At 34.3% G+C, this 27,379-nt stretch overlaps 1 protein-coding gene across 1 annotated transcript; it reads right to left on the bottom strand.

The window, feature by feature from the left end:
* Positions 1 to 394: 394 nt before the first annotated feature.
* LOC110028205 (COP9 signalosome complex subunit 1) lies at positions 395 to 27,379 on the bottom strand. The gene is made up of 6 exons (XM_020729959.1): positions 26,860 to 27,379; positions 25,076 to 25,396; positions 19,374 to 19,490; positions 19,139 to 19,224; positions 965 to 1,199; positions 395 to 886 (listed from the first exon to the last, which is right to left on the bottom strand). Exons 1-6 carry the CDS (start codon positions 27,277 to 27,279, stop codon positions 710 to 712), a joined length of 1,356 nt encoding a protein of 451 aa, XP_020585618.1. The 5' UTR covers positions 27,280 to 27,379; the 3' UTR covers positions 395 to 709.

Genomic DNA, 27,379 nt, shown 5'->3' with positions numbered 1-27,379 from the left:
GAATTCTGTCTAAATTAATCCTAATCTTTTAGCTTAACAAATCTATTAAAGTATGCAACAAGACAGAAATGTGCTTAGCACGTGTTCATATCTAACACCTATCAGACACTACATACCCCCAACATCTACACTGTCTGGCGAATCATAACATCTAAAAAATGAGCCACAGACATTTCTCAAATTTCCAAGCATTAAGGGGCATATAAAGTCAAACTTCCCCAACTTACAATGGACAACTGCTAAATCCCACATTTGAAACCTGCCATTCTCTGCCTGGAGCTAACACACAAAGAGGAACACGCCATTTGACACTAATAATAAAATGGGAGAAGAGAGCAGAGAACTTTCAAAAGGAATGGCAATATCTTGCATAAAATTTGGAAGATATAGATACAATATTTTCAGATTTCAACCATACAATCGCCACCGATTTAGAGCAATTAAAACCAAAAAAAGTATATAAACATTTGGTACAACCACCATGAAACTGGAAGTAGTTCCAACCCAAGATTACTGCTAACTAACAGAATTTAATTGATACCCTCCATAATATGACCATAACCAAAAAAAGAAAAAAAAAAGATTCAATGGTTGGCCACGTTGTAAATAACCACCTTTTTTATCTCATCACATCGGCTGGGGATAGGCAATCAAAACCCAGAGGAAAAAGCTCTCATCAAACTCATTCGACGGATGCTGGTCCCTCGAATCATAATTTCCTAGACCCTCTCTGAGTGTGCTCATGTTTGATAAGATTGGCTCTAAGCAACATTGCTCGAACTTCTCGTTCAAACTCAACGCCAGTTTGAAGCGCCCTTTGAAATGTCGAGTTCCTTTGATCAGTATGTCTGGCATAAAGGATTTTGTTATGCGAGTCTATCCGGGCCTGCAAGATGAGTTGCAATACAATCAAAGAGGTCAAGGAAGTGCACATAATGTGAGGGCCAATAGGGGAAATTAGTACCTGTATTTGGTTTTCAGTAATCAATGCCTCGAGTTCCTTTTGCAGGCCAGCAACAGTAGTTTTAAAGGCACTGGCCATCGTGGGCAGATCAACAGAAATGAAAGGATGTGTATACTGAATTATTGCTTTATGGCGAATATCAGTATATAATATTTCAACGTGATCATGTAAATGAATATCCAGGAGAAGATTTGGCTTGAGATTCTCAAGATAATCCAAGCAGGACGCATACCGGCTGCAAAAGATACCGAAGTCTTGGTTAGGGAATTTAGCGTTTGATGTCACATACATTGGGAAAAGAACTAGCAAAACCAAATTTTCCCTTATTTAATGATGATGAGAGAAATAGCAGGATAAAAGTTTAAAGAATATTTAATGATGAAATGATCATTGCAACGGACCTTAATCAGATAAAAGTACGGGTGTGTAAAAATTACCGGATAATAAAAAAAAGGAATATAAACATGGCCAAACTAAACCGATTACAGGATTTTGATGTACTAATTATTAGGATTCCGAGCCGACTCAAGAAGAAGAGTAATACGGGTTTGACTTGAACGGAATAATAGTTAAATATGCCCGGCAGACAGTTCACATTGCATGCCCCTAATTATCCCAAGTCCAGGAACCAACTTGCATTTGCACCATCTTTCCTAATAATTCCATTCAGCCTGTATGAATCTTATCACTCGGGGCTTCAACGGCCAGATTTTACCCTTTCCACCGAGAATAACAGCAATGATTTGATTGCTATGATAAATCTACTATTTTTTTGGTTAATGGGTTCCGCAACATCCAACTGGAGCCGAGGCATCTGCAATCAGTGAGGATATCTACATGGAGTTACTAATAGACTTTGAAGTGTTAATGAACATTGCAACTAAAGCAAAATTGAGGAAAACAAAAAAATTGTGGAAAACTCAAACACAACTAAAAAATTATGTTATTTGACTAGATTAGATTGCCTACATCACCATTACAAGGCAATTTTCTCTCTTCGAGAGTTGATTTGGCTACACTATTTGTTCCTATTGCATCGAACCCTGCACGACATTTTCTTTTCAGCCCCCACTCATCCAAATAGCAGTGAAAAGTCCGTTGTTCACTCCACCACTAGATTGTTCACCATAACCATGAATTAAAGGGCAGAGTAAATTTCTTTTCTTTCCACTCTCTTCTCCATCTCCTCTTCGTTACATAATTTACATAATTCATTTTTTTGCCTTCACCCAACTCTCTCTCTCCTCTCCCTCTCTTTCTCTCTCTTATTCTCAATTATTCTCTCCACTTTTGATTCCCCCACAAGCAACAAGCGACTTTTTTTTTCCTTCTTGAATTTATTTGGCACATGCATGCCTCCAGTCATCTTTTATCTTCATATATTTAGGAGTTTATGGTGGAACCTAAATAAAAAATTAGTTCAATTTTTATTTGAATATGATCAATACAAACAACATTTGCAACAAACTTTTGAATTAATATATTATAAAACAAAAATTAAGCTCCATCAAAATAGCAAAGTCTTCCTATAAATTCAATTAAACCTTCTCCCATCCAAAATCTTTACCATGAACCCAATCACTCTACCCTTTTGTAGCAGTCATTGTCCCACTTTTCACTCAATACCTCATAAAGAGCTCTAAAATCAATTAAAAAATTTATAAAAGCTATAATAAGGACACACAAAAACTGCTAAAAAATTAACACAAGATAATTTATGGTTTACAATATTAAGTTGCCCATGTGTGGCCTTTGTAACAGGACCAAACGACTAACTAAAATGCCTAGATGAGAAGATATCAATGAAGTTTGCCATACACAATCATAGGATAATTAAAGCCCAACCAGACTTGCCTGCATTATTAAACTTGTCTACAACACAACCACACTTGCTAACACTCATGTTTAAAATGGCAATCAGGCCACCCATCACGCTGCAAGCCTAATCATGAGAGATCTAGTAAGCTCCTAAAGCTTAAGATTCTTTGTTTTGAGGGAGGCTTGCACCTTAAGATGCATACCTTGAGGCTATGTCTCAGATGCACAGCACACAATCAACATTTACTTAAAAAAAAAAAATTAATTATATAAAAGTAGGTTTAAGTTTTCAAAATTAGAGGTTAGGCAGGTTTAGATATAGAGGGTTTTGGTTCATTTTCTCATAATAACAGAAGGAAACCTTAAATTATTATTATTTTTATTTTTTAACAATTTTTTTTTCTTTTTTAATTGAAATTAGTTTGCTTCTGATTTCTTTTAAGCACATTTTTTTCTTTTAACTGATTTTACTTTATTTTATTAGAATTTATTTTCATTTTTTTAATTTGAATTTTTTATTTATTACAATATTCATTAACTTCTTAAAATATTTTTATTATCTTTTAAACTATTTTTTTCTTTTACTCGGTTTGATTTTGTTTTCTTTTGGGGTTTAGAATTTTAATATTCTATTAAGCTAATTGTCGATAATTTATGCCATATTTATAAATTATCATTAATTGTATGTTTATTTTGCTTCTCATTCGAGGCTTGCACGTTGATCTACCTTGAGATTAATTTCTCGCCTCAATAAGATAAAGCACTTCAAATCCTAATTTTATGATTTGAAACCTCAATTGACATCACCATAATTGCATAAATAGAGAGAATTCAGCATGACCACAAAAAAGTAATCAATCAAATTTTCTCATTCATCTCCACCTGATATTCATTTCAATAAAATTTCTCTGGCACAAATCTATCGTCTTCCCTTTCTCATGAAAGCTTTTTTTTTTCCAGAAGAACAACTCCAACGATCACTCATGTATATATAGCTAGAGAGTTTAAGGAGACCGGACTTCCAGTTAAAGGAATGGCTAAGGCACGAATAATTACACCTTACCAAAGAAAACATACCTCATAAGGAAAGAAATATAGCATAATAATAAAGGAATAAAACTAAAATAGGAAACTCAAAATTTCACTCTCCCCCTCAAGCTGAGTCATAGATGTTGTAAAGACAGCTTGAAATTCAGATCAGTGAAGTTGCCTGGAAGTAGAGATTAAGGGAAGACATCAGTGAATTGAAAAGAGTTAGAATGTACACACACCCCCTATTATCCCAAGTCCAAGAGACGATGAAGTTGAAATAAGTGAGGATATCTACATGAAGTCACTAATGGACTTTGAAGTGATAAGAAACATGGCAACTAAAACAAAATTGAGGGTTAAAAAAAATTGTGAAAAACTCAAACACAACAAAAAAAATTATGATATTTGACTAGATTAGCTTGCCTACATCACCAACACACCGTAATTTTTTGTCTTCGAGAGTTGGCTTGACTACGCTATCTCTTCCTATTGCATTGAACACTAAATAATATTTTATTTTCAGCCCCTAGTTATTCGAATAGCAGTGAAAAGTCCGTTGTTCACTCCACTTGCTTTTTCACCTTAATCATTAGTTAAAGAGCAGAGGAAATTTTGCTTTCTTCTCTCTCCTCCATCTCCTCTCCTCTACATAATTTACATAATTAATTTTTTTCTCCCTCCCGCTCGCACTCGTCCTCTCTCTCTGTCTCTCTCTCTCTCTCTCTCTCCCCCGTCATCTTTTATCTCCATATAGGTGAACCAAACAAAAAATTATTAATTCAATTCACAACAAAATTTTGAATTATTATATTATAAAACAAAAACTAAGCTCCATCAAAATAGCAAAATCTTCCTATAATTTCAATTAAACCTTCTCTCATCCAAAATCTTTACCACGAAACCAATCAGTCTCTGCCGTTTTGTAGCAGCCATTGTTCCACTCTTCACTTAATACATCATAACTAGCTCTAAAATCAATTTAAAAAAAAATTATAAAAGCTAAAATGAGGACACAAAAACATGATAATTTTTGGTTCAGCGAGATTAGGTCACCTATGCACAGTCCTTTGTAAAAGACAATAAAATACCTAGATGAGAAGATATCAATGAGAATTGAGTTGTGTTCCCTATACACAATAATAGGATAATTAAAACACAACCAGACTTGCTTCTAGCATTATCAAACTTGTCTAAAGCACAACCACACTTGCACTAACACCCATGTTTAAACTGGCAATCAGGCCACCCATCTCACAGCAAGCCTAATCATGAGAGATCTAGTAAGCTCCCTGAAGCTTAAGATTTTTTGTTTCGAGGGAGGCTTGTCTTTTTTCATTTGAGATGCATACCACTCGAGGCTATGACCCGAGGCAGAGAAAGTAAGCAGCACAATCAACATTTACTTGAAAAAATACATTTTAAATTATATAAAAGAGGGTTTAAGTTTTCAAGTTCAGAGTTTAAGCCAGTTTAGACATAGTGGGGTGCGGTTCATTTTCTCATAAATTCATAAGGAAACCTCAAATTATTTTTTTAAATAATTTTTTTCTTTTTTTTAAAATTAGGTTGCTTTTGCTTTCTTTTAAGCACATTCTTTTTTATTAACGGATTTGACTCTATTTTATTTATTTGAATATTCATTTACTTTTTAAATATTTTTATTATCTTTTTAACTATTTTTTTTCTTTTATTTAAACTTGTTTGATTTTGTTTTCTTTTGGGGGTTTAGAATTTTAATATTCTATCAAGCTATTTGTCGATAATTTATGGCAAATTTATAAATCATCTTTAATTGTATGTTTATTTGCTTTTCCTATGAGGATTCCGCTTTAATCTATCGTGAGATTAATTTCTCGCCACAGCAAGATAAAACATTTCAAATCCTAATTTTTTTCTTTCAAAACCTCAATTGACACCACCATACTTGCATAAATAGAGATAATTCAGCAAGAACAGAAAAAAGGAACAAATCAATTTTTATCATTCCTCTCAACTTATATTCTTTTTGTACAACATTTATTTCTCCTCGCACAACCATATCACCTTCCCTTTCACCTTCTTTACTTTTATCTTGTTTCTTTTCCTATGTTTCCCGCAATCCACAACCAACTTACATTTCCCCTCTTCCTGATAATTTTTTTTTCACAAGAATTCCAACCATCACATTTGAACATATAGTTAGAGAGTTTAAGGAGACGAATTAAATTTAAAGGAACGGAAAAGGGACGAATAATTACAACTAACCAAACAAATATAATTTGAGAAGGAAAGAAATACATCATAATAAAGAGAGAATAAAACTAAAATAGGAAGCTCAAAATTCCACGCTCCCCCTCAAGCTCTGTCATGGATGTTGTAAAGACCCTGCCTGTTATTCAAATAAGTGAAGGTACCTGGAAGTACAAATTTAGTGAAGACATCAACAAATAGAAGACGAGTTGGAATGCAGATTAAGTGTATATGCCTCCACTGACCTTTTATGAGATAAAATGTCTATCATTCTCAATTTGTTTGGTCCTACAAGATGCACAAGATTCTTTGGAATACTAATTGTGGCTTGGCTATCACAGAACATCTTTATAGGATTAGCAGTATGATTGGCAGTGGAATATCCTAAACTCATTTAGCAATCTTTAGATGCTCACTCTTTCGCAAATTCCCAAAGCAAGTGCTCAGTACTCAATTTTTTCACTACTTCTAAAGACTACTACTTGATTTTAGCTCATAGAGACTATATTTCCCCAGACAGAAACAATACCTAGAAGTGGACCATCCGTCTCTAAGTTCTCCTACCCAACTAGCATCAATGTAAACATCTACCTCTCTATTGTCTGATTTCAAAGGAAATATCTCTTCGTCAGGTAGTCTATTTAAGAAATATCAATATTCTGTAAATCATATCAAAATGTTCTTCATTCAAACTATTCATATATTAACTCACAATCTCGATAGAGTAAGCAATATCAAGCATAGTGTTAGGTAAGCAATATCAGGTATGGTGTTTGATGGGTAAATGAGGTTACCCAACAGTCTCAAATATCTACCATTTTTCACTGGCGTCTTTTTTCCCCATGAATATAATTTTGTTAAATTTCATAAGAGTGATAAAATCCGGAATAGAAACTAGCAGCCAAACAACAAATAAAGTGTAATAGAGAGGTGGGGAAACTGAAAAGGAGGCTGATTTTACTAATACCAATAAAAGAAAACAAAACAACGTTGATCTATCGTTCGAGAGGTAGGTTGTCACTCTACAAGCCCTACACGCCACTAGGAAAACCACGAGAAAAGAAAAATTGCACTCCCCCCCAACTAAAACCTTAGGTTAATATACCTAAATATAACTCTCCCAAAAACTCTTCCAACTTACCCCCTAAAATCCCCTATTTTCTCCTCCTTGCATACATGATTAGAACCTTATTGGGCCCGACCTAGGGGTCTAGAATCCTCTGGGCTGCACCATAGTTTTCTGCCCTCTTCCGCTGAACCGATCGGCCAATGGAAGAATGAGGGGCCGATCGACTGGGTCCAGACTGGCTCCACCTGAATCAATTTCGTAATTGGCATAATAATACACTCCTACCAAAGAGGCGACTTGTCCTCAAAGTGGAGTTATGGAAATTGCTTTTAGATCATTTCATAAAGCTCTCACATTGCTTCATAATCTAATAGAACTTTTCACTTAATCATTACCTCCTTTGAACCTGTCACTCCTTGATGCACTCCTTTGACCTGCAACGACTTTAGAATCACCTTTAGGTCCTCTGTCAACATTGGAAGTAGTGAAAAAAAATGATGTATGATCTTCGATAGCATGTCTCAATTGTGAAACATGGAAGACTTGATGTAGTGTTGATGATGGTAGTAATCTCAAACAATAGGTCATTGCCCCAATGCGTGGTCACCTCGTAGGGCCCAAAATATCATAGAGAGTTTCTCGCTCCTCCGCCTGGTTAATGTCTTCTACTAATAGGGCCTCAACTTCAAGTAAACCATGTATCCAAGTTCAATTTACACCTCTCTTATGCCATCTGCTTTCCTCATTATCTCTTGGGCTCTCAGTAGATGCCCCTTGAGCACCGCCAGTATCCTGTCCCTCTCCTTCAAGTAATAGTTGGCACTGGATATCGGTATAATACTATTCCCATAGTATATCAGGTGAGGTGGACCCTACCCCAACTGAATCTTAAACAAGGTGGTTTGAACTGGAGTATGGTACGAAGTATTGTACCAGCATTCATCCCACGCAAATCCATTTGGCCCAAAGCTTTGGCGTATCCAATATAAAACAATAGGTATGTCTCCAAACACTTGTTGATCACCTCCGTCTAACCATCAATCTAAGGTTGATATGTTCTGCTTCTTTTAAGGATTTTTCTTTCTAACTTGAACAACTCCTTCCAAAGTTTGCTAAGGAACACCTTGTCTCTGTCTAAGACAATAAATTCCGGCACACTGTGCAAACAAATCACTTTCTGTATGAACGCTGTAGTGATCGAGGCCGCAATGTATTGGTGCCTTAATGGAATGGAATATGCATGTTTGCTCAGGCGATTGGCTACCAACAAGCTCACTTTAAACCCTTCTAATCGTAGCAACCCCTCTATAAAATCTATCATCACTTGTTCCCAAACCTTCCCCGGTAAAGCTAAGGTCAATAGTAACCCTCTTGGCGTCATGTTCAAATACTTGCATTCTTGGCACACTTCGCACCATGGTACCATGTCCTATACATGTTTGTGCATCCCCAACTAATAATGCTCTATCAATAGACGTCAGTATGTCTTTAGTACTCTTGAGTGTCCCCCAATGACATTATCCTGAAACACTTGCAATAGTTAGGAGATATACTCTGATGGTCTCGACAACATAAATCGCCTCTAGTAGAGTAGTTAATGCCTCCTCAATGCACGACTTAAATGGTTGTTCGAATTCTATAACAAGTCTGCTCGTATTTCCTCAGTTGCTCATCCTGCCCGCTCTCCGATCTCATGGGTTCCCAATCTAGGACCCTTAGTCTTGTCATGGTCACCACGTGCCTTAACTACTCCACATGTAGCTGTGCAAAGAAACATTTCTTCCAGTTGGCGTACAACTATGCTCCCTCAAATTTTCCAAGATTATCCTAAGGTGGCCCACATGCTCAGTCTCCACATGTTTGAAGGCTTGTTTCGTTGGTTCCCTCCACTTGAAATTGTACGACTATAGATCAAAATGTCATCGAAGATGAACAGAACGAATTTATTGAGGTAAGGCTAAAAAAAACTGATTCATGAGAGACTGCAACGTAGTCAGAGTGTTTGTGAGACCAAATGACATTACCAAGAACTAGAAATGCCCTTCATTCATGTTCCTAAACGGTGTCTTGTGCACATCAGCTGGATTCATCATAATCTGGTGGTATCCCTACTTAAGATCGATTTTCGAGAACATGACTACCCCATAAAGTTCATCTAGCAGCTCATCAATCATAGGCATATGAAACTTACTCAATATAGTCTCCTTATTCAAAGCTTGATAAGTCTTGCAAAAATCTCTAGCTACCATCCTTTTTCTTCACAAATAGGGTTGGACTGAAAAAGAACACAATGGGCTTGATAATTCAGGCTTCGAGCATCTCTAAAATCAATTTTTCCATCTCATCCTTCTTAGTCTAAGAATATCAGTACGGTCTGACGCTGATACGATAGACACTCTCCTTTAGGTTAAGGTGCTTGTGCTCCCTTGATGGCGGTAATTTGCTCGACTATTGAAAGATGTCTAGTAATTGCAGTGGAAGTTGTTGAACACTCAGGAAACTTTTGTCTCGAGATCTCGGGTCTCCTCCATGCTCTGCAACTCTACCAAATAGCCTAACCCTACTCTATGTATCGTAATGACCATGGTTTTGAGCGAGACTATGGATCTCTAGCATCTCCCCTCAGCACCACTTTCCTATCTTCCACCTTAAACTCCATCGTCAGGGATTTACAATCCATCTTCGTCTCCCCAGGCATCTGTAAACACTTCATACTCAAAATCACATTAGTGTTGCCCAAGTCCAAGGGAAGGAATTCTTCCACCATCAGTAGACCATGTAGTCTCAAAGCTACCCCCTTACAAATTCCCCGACTTTTCTCCAACTTTTCTCCAACTTCCTAGCTAATCCATGACCTGATTTGAGATGAAATTATGGTGGCTCCACTATCCACCAACACCACAATCGGACATTCCCTGATCCATCCCCTCACCTTAATAGTGTAATTCAGAGTAAATACCCCCACTGCATGGAGGGACACCTCTGCTACATCCAAGTACAAATGCTCCTCCGCCATATCTTCCTCTGACTCCTCACTATTTGTCTCCTCTTCATGAACTAACAAGGATATGAAACAATACTCCTTGCAAAAGTGGCCCGAGGCATACTTCTCAGTGCATCAAAAGCACAATCTTTTAGCTCTTTTAGCTCTTTTATCCCGCACTTCTACATTAGCGAGGCATCTGAAATTGCCCCAAGAGGGGTCCCTATATTCTTCTCCTTGGACGTCTCTTTCTGAAACGACACTGTCTGGATCATCGATGTCATGACCATCAAGGCACTCTTGTAGCATCCCCCCACGTGGTTTCGCCTTTATTGGCCTTCTTCACATATTTTTTGTCTTCCATCACCTAGGCGATTTCTTTCATCTCCTTCAAGTCTCAAAGGTCGGAAAGCTTTAGGCCCTTCAAAAAGTTCCCCTCCAATCCTGCTCAAAAATACCCCTCAAAAACCCTGACAAAAGCTCAAACCTCTCTTTGTATTTAGTGATCGTCTCTTCCTACATCAAAGCATAGAATTACTCGTGTATCCTTCTCAGATGGCTTCGAAATGTTTCAACAGGCACAAAAGCTTGAACCTTTTTTGTATTCAGTGACTATCTCATCCTATGTCAAAGCATAGAATTACTTGTGTGTCTCCTTCCCGGATAGCTTGGAAATATTCCAACAAACAATGTTTAAAATCTTCCCACAAATACATCGAGTACTCACCTCCATCCATTGAAATAATGTTAAGGTCTTTCTCTCCAAACATAATCATGCTGCTATGAGCTTCTCTTCCCCAGTTAACTCATTCACCGCAAAGTATTGATCCACCTGATACACCCACCAATGTGCATCATCCCCATTGAAGATCGAAATCTTCAGTTCCCTTACCATGACATCGCCACCTCAACTTCTTTTCCCTCTGGCATTTCTCCCCAAGTGTCTAGGCTGAAACTCTCTCATTCGGTTATAGCCTCCCGCTTCTCTCATTCCTTCGTCATGCTCCTCCATGCCCCTTGTCGCACCCCTCCAAATTTCGGCACATGCCCCTGCCTCAACAATTTCCACCGCCACCCCCCTACTCTTGGAGTCCTAAAAGGGAGCTCTTGGTGATAGATGTTTTCTCCGTCGCCGCCCTCTCGTTCGATCAACCTCTCGTTCGATCTAGCCAAAGATTCTTTGATTAACCCATGGCTAGGGTTTGCAATTTGAGTCGTCGATGGGGTCTTGGATTGCATCTCCAGAAGCCTCTTCATCATTTCCTCCATGCTCCTAAATTGATCCTACATTTGGATCTCTATGGAAAAAAAAAACTATCCTCCATGGAGATGATTCTTTCCTCCATTCCTGATCCAATTTGCCCTATTTCTCCTTCCAATACATCCAATTTCTTTGTTGTTATTTCTCCAAGATCTCACAAAAATACCAATTTGATACGATCTGAAACAAAAAACGACCTTATAGAGATTAAAGTGCAATAGAGAGGCGAGGAAACTCAAAAGAGGACTAATTTACTAATATCAAAGAAAGCAAAAAAGATACAATGTTGATCTACTGTTCGAGATGTAGATCACCTCTCCACAAACCCTAGACGCTAGGAACACCACGAGAAAAGAAAAACTACAACCCCAAATAAAGCATTACTTAAACAATAGGTAATGATCCCTAATATAACCTTCCCAAAAGCTCTTCAAATTTTCCCCTGAAAACACCTAATTTCTCCTCCTTGTGTATGTGATTAAAGCCATAGTGGGCCCCACCTAGGGACTAGAATCTAATGCGGCTACATCAGGGTTTTCCACCACCTCATGTTGAATCATTCGATCACTGGAAGGCTGGAGTGGGTCAGTCGGCTCGGTCCAGATCGGCCCTGCCTAGACTGGTTTCGTAATCGGTATAACAAAATCTCAACAGGTTTTCATCCCAACATTTACGTCTCTTTTAATCGGTCTAAAATATACTTTCTATGGAATATCACAATACCCATTTTTGAACTAGCCATATTCATGCCCATAAAGTATCTCATCACACCTAGATCCTTAATTTCAAACTCAATGGTAAGAAACACCACAATTTTCCCAATATTTCTTTAATCATCACTTGTCAATATCATATCATCTACATAGAAAATAAGTATAGCTTTCTTATCTTTCTGGATATATTTTATGAATAGTGCATGATCCGCTTGGCATTGGATGTACCAGTTAGATTTCATCGTCTTGGAAACCTTGTCAAACCGAGTCCTTGGAGATTGTTTGAGGTCATAAAGTCACTCTTATTTTACAAAACCAAATATTTTTTTTAGTTATTTTACAGTCCTGGTGGGATTTTTGTATATCCTTCTTCCTTAAAGTTCCCATTTAGAAACATATTATTGATATCAAGTTAATGCGGTTCTCACCCCCTATTCACTGCCAAAGAAAGAAAAACACTAATAGAATTTAACTGTCACTAAAAAAAAAGTCCCTTGATAGTCTATCTTATAAGACTAAGTAAAACCTTTGGCTACCAACCTAGCTTTGACCCTCTCGATGCTCCCATTTTCTTTGTATTCGACATTGAACACACATTTGCACCCAACTGATCTTTTATCTGAAAAAAGCTTTACAAAGATCCATGTGTCATTTAGGAAGAGCATCGGTCTCCTCTTCAAACATTTTTTTTATTGTATTTTGGACTTTAAAGTGCTTCATGAACAAGCTTGGGTATCTGTACACAAAAAAAAAAACTTGGCTATCTGCACACTATCAAGATTAGATATAAAAGCTTTATAGGTTGATAATAACTTCCCAAATATGACATAATCATCGATAGGATAAATTGTGCAATTTTTCGTCTTCTCCGGTGAATTCCATCTCTCTTGGAACTTCAGAGATGTGAGAATTCAAGTTTGGCAGTGAACAGTCAGTCTTGTGGTTGCATATTGTTTTTTATCTTATTCAGTAGATTTCTTTGTCCTAGTATACACATGAAGTTGATTGTTGTCAATCTCGGGTTGGATTTTCTTAATCGGTGGAACTTGAGAAATTAGATGGTTGGAGGAAAGTAGAATAGGTAGTGATGACTCTAAATCAATGTGGGTATCCAAAGTAGTGTAGGAAAGTGAAATAAGTTGTGATGGCTCTATAGTGTCCCATGTCTGATATTCACCCGTATTCTCCTCCTGAATATCAAAGTTGGGGTAGTATGGTTGGTATTCAAAGAAGATAACATCCATGGTGTTATAATATTTTCTTGTAATGGGAGAAAAGCATTTGTATCCATTTTTGTTAAAAGCATACCCAAGGTTTATACATTTAATGGATTTTGGGTCAAGCTTTGTGTGATTTGGTTGGTGAATGTGAACAAAAGAAACAATGATATATTTTAGGGGAAGATTAGATGAGAAGGCCCTTATATGAGGATATTTTTCCATCACAATATCGAGAAGGGCTTTAAATCAAAGAACTCTGCTTGGCATTCTATTAATGAGGTAAGTGTTTGTGAGCATAACAACTCCCTAGAAAACTTTTGGGACATTATGAGAAAGCATTACAGACCTAGATAACTCGAAGAGGTGTCTATTCATCCTTTCAACAATCTCATTTAATTGTGAAGTTTCAACACAGGAACTCACATAGATGATAGCATTATTTGCAATATAGGGTCCAAGGATAGAATTGAAGTATTTGTTTCGCATTATCAGTTCTGAGAATCTAAATTTTGCATTGGAATTGAGTAAAAATCATTTAATGATAGGACTGAAAATTTTATGCAATTTCAGATTTTTCTTTCATGAGAAATACTCAACTAGTTCTAGCATGGTCATCCATAAGGAGGCAGATCAATGTATTTCATCGATGGTTTTTAATTTTGAGGGTTGGATGATAGAGAATGGCAGTGAGTGTTTGTATTCAGACAAAGGGTAGACAAGATGAGTATGTTTAGCCAATTGATTGTTTCACACCGATAAAACTCAGAATTTTTATTAATAAAAAAATGATACAATTTTGCAACATAATGAAACTGGGATGACCCAAACGACAATGTCATAACAAAACTTGACTTTCAACAGACCCAGGAACATGGGAAAAGAATAGCAAGGAATAACTGAAGTGTTGAGGTAGCAACATGGGCTTGCGGTTTTGGTCATGAGGGAATAAAAAAACTATGAGTGAAATTAGGAGCTAGAAGAAATGGCCAAGGCTTATCATACTTCCAACTTGGTTCGCTGATGTATGGTATAGATAGTACCTAATATACAGTTCATGCAAAAGGGGGTATGAAGGTAAATCCAAAATTTGGGAAAGATACACTGCAAGGCTATGAAAATGGACTATGCACTATTTAAAAAAAAAAAATTAAACATATCTAACTTCAATTTAGCAATGTTTATATGAAATTGCAGGCATTGTTGATGGCTTGATTTGTTTGATGATTCACTCAAATAAGTGAAGAAGTATTGCAAACTATATTTACACTGAAGGTGGTAAGACTATCAATTGATTCTCAGTTATAAAAGTTAGTAGGCGGTTATCAAAAATTGAAGTTAAACATCTTGTGGTTATTATGGCCTGCAAATAAATAGTGTGGTTAAAAAATTTCTTGAAAGAATTAGGAAAAAATACAATGACTGTGCTCTTTTTTGTGATAAAATGTTATACATCAAACCAAGAATACAACATTTCATTCAAGTTGAGTTTCAATTCATCTGAGGTTAGTTTGAAGAAAATGTCTTATATGGAGCAAAATGTAGGGATTTTGGTGACAAGCTTACAGAGATGGTCATAGCAAACAAACTTAAGGCTTTGTAAAGCCTAGTTATCCTCCATATATAAGTGAGAAGTGCCGCGGAGTTAATTTCTATAATTTGGCATATAAAAAATTTGATCCACAAATGGGAGATTGTTAATCTTGTGAGGCACCATTCTATCCTAAAAAAATAAATTAAAATGAAATAACTTTTGCTTTTGAACAAAAACAAGTTCAAAATTGCTACTTTTAGTATTATAGACTAAACTCAAATAAAATATTTCTTCAGGTTTTTTTTTCACCTCCATCACCATTACTCAAATTTATTGTATGCATTGGAAAAGAAAGAAAGTCATATATTTGGGTCAAAATTACAAAATTAAAGATAGACGATTGAGAGAGATGGCTGCTGCATGCAAAATTATAAAATAAAAAAATTAAGAGAGAGAGAGATGCAGAGGGCGGAAGAATTACAATAGGTTGAAAATCAAAGAAAATAGAGGGATCAAACAAATGGTGAAAAAATAAAAAGAGGAAAACAAAAGGGAAGGAGGCAAAGGCGGAGAAAAAAATAAAAAGAAAAATCAATATTGTCTTCTTTGTGCAAGTACGACGGTGCCAAAGTCAAGTAGGGATGTCTTGTAGGCAAACGCAAGTGTTATACAAAAATGTGATGGTCAATATGTAATCGAAATTGTTCTGAGAAAAGAAGTCAAGTAGTCATTCTGGATAAAATTATGGTGGTGCCAAAAAAAAATATTGCAATCAACATGGATACAAATAAGACTTCTTTATATCAACTACTCAAAAATTGATACGGTTTTACTTGGTCATTTATCATCCTTCTCACAAATTTTAGAGGATTAAATAAAAAGTATCTATAATGTATATAGCTTAAACTATAATGAAATATTTTCTCTGTGGTCATAAATGTGGATGAGATACTGTGGTAAAACAAGCAATTTCTTCTCATGACTTTGAGTTTCATTGTTTTTAGAACACGTCACAATCTCAAAATAGGTTGTCCCTTTCGGAGGACCTAATCAAACTAGAATCAAACTAAATCAAACTTGTTCAATTCTCATCCTAATTTTAAGTTAGGTATCCTAGAGATTCAACTTGTACGGCCAAAGCCCATCAAAACTGATCCAAGTTGCACTCTTAAATAAAACTACTATAGATTTCAACAAAAGAGTGCTGCATTTGAAAGGGTTTACATGGGGGAAAAAAACAAATAGTCATTCTAAATAAAATTATGGTCGTGCCTAAAAAAAACACCTCTATGAACATGGATACAAATCAGTCTTCTTTATATCAGCAACTGCAAATCTGTTAAAATTATATTTAGTCTTCAGAGGATTAAATAAGGGAAAAATTATAACGTATGCAGTTTACACGATAATGAAATATTTTCTCTATGCAGTCGTTAATGTGGCCAAGACAGTCATTAAAACAAGCTTCTTATCATCAACATTGCGTTTCAATGTATTTGGAACACATCTCAATGACAAACTAGGTTGTCCCGTTCAGAGAACGTAAGAACAAACTAGAATCAAACTACGTCGAACTTATCCAATTCTCATCTTGATTTAGGTTAGGTTCGTTCCATACTATCAAACATTCTCAAAACACAATTTGTAGGGCCAAAACCCATCAAACACGATCCAAGTTGCACTGTTAAATAAAGAAATACAATAGAATTCACCAAAAAATATTGCATTTTAAATGTTTTACATGACACTCAAGTTCTTCCCATAACATTCTAGCATATGGATTTCTCAAGAACATTACGCGAGCAACATAAGCCAATGTTAATTGAGCCTATGAAGTATTAACAGGATACAAAACATGTAGATATTATATAAGATATAAAAAAAACATACATCTTGGGTAAAAATAAAATAAGCAGAGGTGCCAGGATATATATATATATATGTGAGACTCGTGCTCTATAAGGGGAGTGACCATGCACTTAATTCCTATATTGCATTACCACTTTATATAGCCTTCAAACTCAAGATCACACTGCTGTAAATTGTCATTATAAAATGAAATTTATTCATAGATCAAGATTCATCAAGTTTCATAGTAGTTTAATTATTTATCAAGCATGCCAGAAAAATAAGATCAAACGCAAATGGACATCCATATAATAATGCTCATTTTATTCAGCAATCAGCAATCTTAACCATCTAATACACTAAATACTATTAATATGTCTAGTACTTAATTCTAAGCCAGTTTAAAATGTCTACATATTGCAAAGCACAATTACGTTCTCACAAAATTGGAGCAATCCATTGAGAAAATTTTGAATGTTCGTTCAGAGTTGATGAATTATGCATGACACTACTTTTAATGAAATTAAAAAAAAAAAGAATAGGTGGATCAGATCTCACATTTCAAAGGTATAATATTAAAATTCAAAAGGAAGATGAATGGTCATTCTTCTCCAACGCCAAGAAAAGTAGATCCCTCTTTCTTTGTACAAAATACATTTATATTAACACAAATACAAACATACTTTATGCATGTGGATCTGTACGACCACAAAGCAAAAATGCATCACACACATTGATACACTAAGAGGATATCAAAACGAATGAAAATGTACAAGTCAGGAAAATGCAGTAATGAATGGTCTATTTAACTACAGGACAACTAATTTAGGATTATCATCTCATTTGTCAGAATATTTAAACCTATTACTATCCTTTTGAAACTTAAACAGAAGAATCAATACAGGTATCAAATTCTTATTAAACTGAAGCCTGACATGCCCTAATAGCTCCTTTCATATTGTATATGCTGTAGTATTCAAAAGTACAGCAGATATACGAGACCATTTCAACACAATCATTCTTAATAGGCCATGCTAATAATGAAGTTAATATTTCTGTTCTTTAAATCCGTCCGGTCTCCAGAAAGTGGGATTAATTTTACTAGAAATTCTTTGTTTCTCACTTCCTATTATACGTCTGCTAGATGCACACAAATGATGGAAAGAGATTTATGATAATTAATCAATCTGTAGATCAAGAACAAATACTAAGTAGGGCAAGGGAGGGGATCGATGAGCTGGATAGTAAAGGGAAGTCGTCCAATATTTTATTTTAACAAAAAAAAAAAGATAGACTATCCACGCATGAGTGGCATCTGAAAAGCTAACGTGGACTAAAAAGAGTCTCATAAATGTGAAGAGGAAAAATGAACAAGAACAATAAAACATTTTTATTTTATTTTAAAAAATGTCATGTTGAGATTGTTCCGCAAAATGGTAAAAGCTTTATGAAATCAACCTATCCATTAGTTTCATGGTAAATTCAAAAACTAGGTTCAAGATTGCATTTAGAATTCTACAAACAAATAGCATGTGTCCACCTTAAATTACCAGTCAAACTAAAATACTAGCCAACTATAAGAATTCACGATGGAATCCAAAATCAGCACAAGTAGGTGACAGTTGAAATGCAACACATCTTTAAAAAAAAAAATAATTAATTAATTATGGAATAAAAAGCTTAAATAGATTATTTTAAAAGAAAAAATAAAATCATCATCGCCACTGTTATCTTTATCCTTCAATTAAATAATAAGATGCATGATGTGATTGCTAACTATTAATGTGTTTAAATTAAAATTCAAACCAGTCGGTGCCATTTGGCACCTATACTCTAAATGCCACTTTCTGGTTCAATTTACACTACTCTAATATATATAGATATATATATATATATAAGTCCCCTCTGGTCTGGGATTCAATTTCCCCCGAGTGTAGGGTGTGTTACTTGAATTATTAGGCGCATGAGGGATGGTCAGGGCTCGTATAATAGCCTCCGACCATTCCTTTTAATATATATATATATATATAACACTTAAAAATCAGTTTTTACATATATGCCACTTTGCCTATGAATGAAAAGGTGTATTTCACTTTGTAAAATTTTAAATAGTAGATTTTGATGCCATATGAAAGATTTGGTATGAATATAAAAGGTAAAATTTAGGTGTTGATGGCAAAGGCATTAGATAATTCTCTATCTTATCAAACATTTGTAATATCCGATAGGAAAAGTCCAAATCAGCGGTTCTGTCATGAAGCATGAGAAGTTTCTAACTAATGACTGAGTGATTTCCATCTCTCTGTGGTAAAAATATGTGTTTGATTAAATTACTAGTAATCATACTCTTCGGAGTTACCAAAAACTAGTTAAGTGGAGTAAAAATTGCAAGACAGAATTCAATCCGGTAAAAAGCATCATAAATGATCAAAATAACTGATAGAAAAAGGGTTCAGCCTACTCTTACTACCTTGCATAGAAGTCATTAATAAGTTCCCTAACTTCAGGCACCAACTCTAAGAAATTTCGAAAGCTGATGTTGTCTATGACTTTGTTCTGTTAAATTTGAAAAAAAAAAGTTAAGTCTCAGAAGAAGCCAATAAAGGACAATAGTCCAGTTTTTTATTCTTAAGAGATTCAGCAGACATAGCGTTTTTAGTGGTTGGATGGATGCAATAAGAAAATCAAGACATAACATTTCATACCTTCAGTTCTGTCCGGTCAAAAGAAGCCAATGCACAAAGTCCACCATAAGTAGCGACATCTTGAGGTGCAATCACTTCGGAATAGTTGTTTCCCAGTTCTGGTCCAGTTTCAAGAAACTACAAAGACAAGGCTATAAATTAAATTGATGTTTAAGTGTACAGCCTTTCACAATCAAACCATCCACACTCCATCCAAAGCAGCACCAAAATAAAATAAAGAAATTCAACAGCGAGAAATGGAATGTTAGTAGCACAAATATATGTATGTGTGTGTGTGTGTGTGTGTGTTGAGATTTAAATTTTGTAGCATAAAATAGTTATTAAAAATGTATATTTTAAAGCCATAAAAATAAAATTAAAAAAACACGTACTCGCTTATAAAATTATGACATTTAAAAGGTGAAAAGTAAATAAATATCTAAGATGCCTCTCAAGAAAAACTTTTAAAATTGAATCTAACTTGATTTGTGTTAAAATGGTACAAGTTTGTTTAGAAATATTGTCATGGAAATTAGTGAAAATATTAGAGCTAATAATGGATAACAAGAAAGCTTATAGCAAAAATTACTGAGGTAAAGAAATACTCTTGCAAAATTGACGTTTATAAAATACTATTGAAACATACAATAATAATATAGAGGCTAGAAGTTTCACAAAGATACAGTTAACAAAGTTTAAGTTAAAACTTTTTATGACTAGTACAGTAGGCTAGGCACCAATAAAGGGGTAAACATATGTGTTTAATAGCCAAGTCAAGACCAAGAAGATTTAAAGGATGGTTAGTTTAGAAATCAAAGGTTAGGATAATGAGAATTTAATTAAAAAAGGATATATAAAAGACATGAAAATGTTATTCTGAAATTATTAGACATAAAATTAAAGAGAAAATTTCTCTATAAGAAAATAATCATATAATATACTATAGATTAATACAAAAAATAAAATTGTATGAACTTTAAACAAGATGGTTACAGGTAATGCTTGAGAACAAACCAGAGTTAAAAGAGGCATTTAGTTAGTTGAGCAAGCAGATATTTTTAATGAACTTTTAAAGACTAGATGAAATGCTAATGAGTGGAAAAAAAAATTAATAACGAGTTCAGGATTGTACTATGAGAAAATTGTGTTATACTGCTAAATTATCCAATGTGATGGGGAATAAAAGCATAAAAAATTAGAATGGCACAGAGAAAAAGCCATAAATTGGGCCTAGAAGATATAGTGATAATGAAAATATATATAATCAAATACACAGAATAAAATCGGTTGATAACAAAGAAAAAATTTTATGTAAAATGAAATTGCAAATTATGTGTAGTGTAACAATGAATGATTAAAATTAGTAAAGAAACAAAAATTTAGAATTACATCATCTATTGACATTAATCTTGTATTGACATTTTGAGTTAGTTACGGAGATGGTCATAAAAACTATAAAATGAGTGATAACTTGATATATGCTATTTGTTGACAATTATGTTATTTGACATATGAAACCACTTTTGAGGTTATTGAAAAGCTAATAAAATGAAGAAATATTTTTAGAAGATTAAAAAGCTTTGAATTAATAAAACAAAGACTGAGAAGATGAAATGTAGTTATGAATTGGAATTGGGTATGGAAGGGTTATTAAATCAGTAAAAATTATCTATATGATGAGATTTAGATTTTCCATGTAATGTATTGAGGGATAATGGTTTCCTCATGGTTTTCTTCATTAAACAATGAATTCAAATTTTTGTGTTACGAAAAAAAAAAAGACAGCAGCAACTATGTGTTGGACAGACTTCCAGCAGCTGATTATATGAGAAACTAGGCAAAAAAGTTTTGGAGACCCGGAAAGAGGATCAACAGATTCAATTTTGATTCCTACAACTATCCCTGTTATAAACCAGTGCTTTTCAAGCAAGGGAGGCCACCAATAGTGTTAGGACAACAACAACTGAGAAGGTGAGAGAGAGGACACTAAGAATAGGAAGTTGAGAGAAGAGAAACAATAGTTCCATTCAATTCCAGTTCAATTCAGATGACCAATTTGATCTTATTATGAAGATCCAAAAACAAATTGAGAAATTTATTCAAATTCAAAATAAAATAGAACATAAAATCAATCAATTAAAGTAGTTTTCCAAGATTTCTTCTTATGGATTCAACCTTTAATATAAGGAGGAGAAATAGGTGAAGAGAATTGAGATTAGTTTCCTTGATTGTCTCCATTTTTTTATTTTTTCTCTCCTCTCTCCAAGAGAAAATGGAATATTTATGTGTAGTGCCATTGAATCCTTATTATAATCCCTTAGTATAATGGCCTCTTCATCTCCTTTAAAGGTGGAAAAAAATACCTCGACATTATACATGTTCTCAGCTTTTACAAGCACCATCACACAAATATGAACTATCCATCATCACATAACATACATCTAGTAGAATAGCTTAATAGAATACCTCATCAATAAAATTTTCAGAGAACTCTTATGAAACCAACATAGATAATCCAAGATTCTACTAGATGTATGTCTTCACACAATGTATTTTTTCAAATCAATCATTTCAAGTTAATACGGAGATATTATTAAGAACTTTTATATTATAAATGCCCTTTTTAATTCAATCTGATCTTCAAAATGAAAATATTTTCCCCTCTTGGACCTCTTCTTTTTTCTCTCTTGCAGCCATGGGCTTTTGAGTAGGCAAATGGCTTTTGAATAGGTTGAGATAGTTCATTCTCGTTCATTGGAGCAGATCAACATTTAAGATGAACTCATGTATTTATCATTAGGAAGAGAGCCATCGAACCCTTATTATGATCCATTAGTATGGTGGCTTCTCCATCATCTTCGAAGGTAGAAAAAAAGCCACTACCTCATAGATGTTTTTTTCCTTTTACATGCACTATCACACAAATATAAATTATCCATCATCACATGACATACATCTAGTAGAACAGCTTAATAGACTGCCTCATCAATAAAATTACTAGAGAACTCTTATGAAACCAACTTAGATAACTGAATTTTGGACGTTGGATAGTATTAAGCCTAGTCTTCCAACCAAGACTGCAAATATAGGTGTTAGAAATCAATGTTTTTCCGAGAAAGGAACGCTGACAATAGTGCTAAGGATAACAATAATCAGAAAAGAGAGATATAAGCGTTGGTAATTGAAAGGGGACGTTTTCAGAAGAAAGTATACTTCTACCCAATGCCAATTGAATTTGGATTACAAATTTGATCTGTACTAATAATAATCCAAAAAAATTAAAAATAAATATTTAAATTCACATAAACTAGAAATATATTTCCCCTTAAGAATAGATAACTACTTGAATAAGAAAAGAAATGGGTGGAGTGGATTTTTCTTACTTTTCTTGATTTTCTACAACTAATTTCATCTATTCTCTCTTACCGGCATCTAATTTGAATTCTTTAAATTGATATTTTGCAAACTTTCACTTAATTACTAATTAATCATTTTCAAAAAAAAATCCAAATTAACCCTTTCAAATAATTTTGAAAGCCTTATGGATCAAATTATGAAAGTGATTTTCATGATAATTAGATTATATTGCTAAAATATTAAATTTGATTGGGTGTGATAAGTACCTTGAATTCATTTTATATAAAACACTGGTCGATAAAGAATTGTTGCCATACTATAGGAGCATTTGATAGAGAGTTAAAGGTAAACATTTAAATTTTTAATAAAATTGATTATGGTTCATGGATTCAACTGATTGGAAACAAATAAATCACTCATGCGCATCAATGACGAATAGTGCACAAAACACAAGTCACTGTAGATTCATCACGCATAATCATGACACAATGTGTGCAGTTATAAATATAAGAGAAATAATAAAGCATTATAAGTAAAAACAAAACTAAATATTAAATACTATTTGATTGATGAATAAACAACCATGATAATAAAAAAAGCCAAAACCATGCTTAAGATCAAGTGATCAATGCCAAAACAACTTCAAAATCGAAATATTACAAAGTTATTTCTCAAGTCTAATGTTTTCTAAAAAAGTTATACTAGTCATCTTGAAGATCAACATTATAAGATTAAAAAATCTCATTCTCAAGTCTAATGTTTTCTAAAAAAGTTATACTAGTCATCTTGAATATCAACATTATAAGATTAAAAAATCTCATTCCTTTCATCAGTTTCTCTGTCAAACTCATCATACCCATGTTCAATTGGACATGTTAAGCATGAATGATATCCTGTCAGCATTTAGATTACACTCAAATATAGTAGTTTATTTTATAAATGCCATTGTCTTTTGAAAAAATAATTCATATCATATCCTCCTCACCAGTTACCAATTCATTATCTTCATCAAGCTCATCATCCATTTTTTTAGAACGCACTCATTAGCATCATTTATATTATATAAAAAAGAGATAAAAATGTCATGATTGTTGTAACCTCAAATCCAAACCCTATTATATTTCATATAAACTAAATCTTTGAGGTGAATATAATTCATCTTGTTTCTTCTTTTATCATAAAGCTATAAAAAATGATTATTAATATTATTAAATTATTAAATTTTACGATAACAGTTAATAAACAATTTCTTTTGTACTTACATATTCAAATACACTCTAATTACATTCACATCTAGATAAACTAGGGCTAAGGCTAAGCAATTTAATCACAAAAGCTTAAAAAAAAATGAAGCTCATCAAACATACGCTAGCTAAAAATAAGCTACGAGTACTTAACAATTTTCATAATTATTTAAATATCAAAATAATATTCAATACTAGTGTTATCAAAACGCAAAGCACAATGCGATGCGCAAGATTTTATTTTTGCTTCAAAGTGCAAAGCGCATAGCGAAGTGACGCTTTTATTAACCAAATTGTTAATAGATTATATAAAACTATTAATTTTCATTAACAATTATAAAATATAAAGTATGACATTAAAGTTAAAATAAAATAGAAAAGAATGTGATACAATATTTAACTTAAAAGCAAAAATTGAGGTTGAACTTGTACATTAAAAGTTCAAACTATTCTAATAGTTTGCTACAATAATTAAAAAATTAAAAATTACATAAAAAACCTACACATCGACTTCAACGCTTCGAAGCGCGCTTCAGTGAAGCAAAGAGAACGTCACACTGATTTTAAAATATTGTTCGATACTAACTATAATTTTAGTAAAATGATATTAATTGGTGCTTGAGCATGTCTTGCAATAAACGAAATACCAAACAATCCCTCACCTCTAATATATCCACTCAACATAGAGTTAATTTTCACTTCTTCAGTGGCATTATTAGTCAATTTTTTAATGCATGCATATAACCCACCACTTATATTCTTATTTTTTGCAATATAAGGGTTATTGAAAAATATTTAGGATTTAAGAGAAGTGCAAACACATACAAATACAATGGACTAACAATTCCCATCTTCTATCAATGATTCAAAATTCTGCAGATTCTATCACAACTAGTAAAATTTCTAGCAATTAACTTTTTATCAATGCCTAACATTTTACAGCTCAAACTGAGTTGGAAGACAAAATAAAACCAAGAAATAGTACTGCAACCCAATATTTAAGCAACTCAAGCACAAGCTAAGCTCTATAACCACAACAATTACTGAACACAAAACACTGACTACATGAATCACACAAGAATATAGTAGAAATCAGGCATGAGAAGATCACACTAGACTGACCTTGCGAGCAGCAAGCTTGTACTTCTTAGCTTCCAAGTGAGCTAATCCAGCAGCACATCGTAATTTTGCAACAGTGATCGGATCCAGTGAATCAGGTGTTTGCTCGGCTTTAGATACATAGTTGGAAACATGCATGAACTGGCCCAGCTCAATACTAGCAAGTATCACATTTAAACACATTTGAATTATATGCTTTGAAGTAGTACAATAGTCACGAGTTCGAACATAATTCTTAAATGCATCACCAATTTGACCATGAGCATAATAGAAATCTCCAAAATCATTGTAGCCCATTCTGATGCTTTCTTTAATCAAATTTGTCTGGAGAAAAAAATTTGTTGATAATAAAGGTAAGAAGCTGCTGTCTATTGGTTTTAGAGCTGCTGGACAAGATGATAAATAAATACAAATATTACAAAAATTTAAAACATATATTTTGCAATTGCATTTATTATGCAATGAATTTTGCAGATATAGAAAAGAAAAGGCTCCTAAAAAAAGTTGGTTGATACAAAGCCTGCATGAGGTGGCTGGAGAGGTGGGTGTATGTCAACTTCAAAAAAGCTGACAGTATGCACGGAAAGTAAAATCTGGAATTTCTAGGAAATTATGAAAACAAAACATTTTTTCAACTCCCACCTTAATAAAGGACTGACATTTACAATCCTTCAGTAAACAACATTTAAATGCAAGTCACATGTTATAATCAAGCTTTTATTGCACAGAAATCATCCCTAAAGCAGTTAAGCACTCAACAACCTAGCATTAAGGAATTTATGGGTTTGAAAAATAATATAAGCCCACACCTATGAGATCAAAAATTAGTAGATTATGTCATATTATATCTACACATATCATACGATATGTGAGCAAGCAAACAATGGTATTTAGAAATTGCTCAAAGATCACCTAGGAAAAAAATATTTTTATAATATGTTTCCACTTCCAAAGGAACAACACAGGACTCATAAAGCTGATGCCTACGCTCATATTGCTGCTCATGAACTGCAGTCAATAATAGAAGCAATAACAACAACTTTCTACTTGTTACACTACCTAAATTGCACTTCTTACTAGAACATGATCCAAGTAGAACTTATAAATCTCACATCAAATATTTTCCTATAGTAGAATTTTGACATGCGGCTATCAAATTTAGAAAGAAAAATTTTTAAAATATCCTTTTTATATGGAGTGAAGTTTCACAAGTTCTAAAACAAGGTCCTTTCCCGATTTCCCAAAACCGCTTTTCCAAGCATGACCTATTATTTCTAGCATCATGAAAATTTCTACCCAAAAAAAAACCTAAGTTTATTGGAAAAAATTAAAGATTCAATCCGATTAGAATAAATAAGCTGATTCAGAATGGCACAAACGAATTATAAATGATAACTTTAGAATTATCTCTTGATTCTTCTCAAACCAACCAATGGCCAGGCAACTAATTTTTCCAACATTGGAAAACAATAAACCTCAGAAACATCCGAAAGCACCACTGCCAGCACCTCAAACATTACTTCAAAAAAAATAATTTGAAATGCGACAACAAACTATTCTTTCTCACACAGCTTGACCAGCAATTGCAGTTTGTCCTATGCCCCCTTTTAAAAATGTATGGTAATTAGCAGTGTATCGATTCTATGTATGTAATTGCCCAAACAATAAAATAACAATCAGCACCAACAGCTATCAATTATAATTTCTAAAACAACTTTCAGGGCGGATAGAAAAAAATGCTAGAAAAACAAATAAAAATCAGTCAGAAAAACTGGAAAAACACGAACCCTATAACCATTGAGCTCATTCTCAAGCTTCTCTTTTCGCTGCTCGGCGCGGCGGTCAATAGCGTCAGCCCACGACTGATCGAATTCGTAGTGCGGTCCTAATGCTGCACCGATCTTCTGCGCCACCTGCCGGTAAAGATGGGAGTCTTCACCCTTTCTGACTTCGTCATTGGCCATGCGGAGAGCCTCCAGCTGCATGCTCTGGTTCCCACACTGTTCCGCGATAAAAAGAAGCCTAAAAATCTTCGTCCTTCCACTATAGAGAGATATATAAGACTCGATGTCCATCTGTTCGCCGCTGATCGCGGACTTTCCGCCGCTCCTCGGTTGGAGCTGCTCCTCCTCAAGTTCTTCAATACCGTTGGGCATCATGGCCTCATCGCTCATCGGCGCCGGAGCTGCCTCGTCGTCAGCTTCCATCTACTTTGCTCCGGATACTCCCTGCGCTCCCTCTCACTTCAGGGAAACCCTAGCAGAATCAGTTGGCAATGATGGGTCTCGTTCGGGAGAAATATTTGCG

This window comes from Phalaenopsis equestris, unplaced genomic scaffold (assembly GCF_001263595.1).
Source record: "Phalaenopsis equestris unplaced genomic scaffold, ASM126359v1 Scaffold000504, whole genome shotgun sequence".
NCBI classification, from domain to species: Eukaryota; Viridiplantae; Streptophyta; class Magnoliopsida; order Asparagales; family Orchidaceae; genus Phalaenopsis; species Phalaenopsis equestris.
The sequence above is the reverse complement of the archived record's forward strand: the minus strand, read 5'-3'. Positions and strand labels throughout refer to the sequence as shown.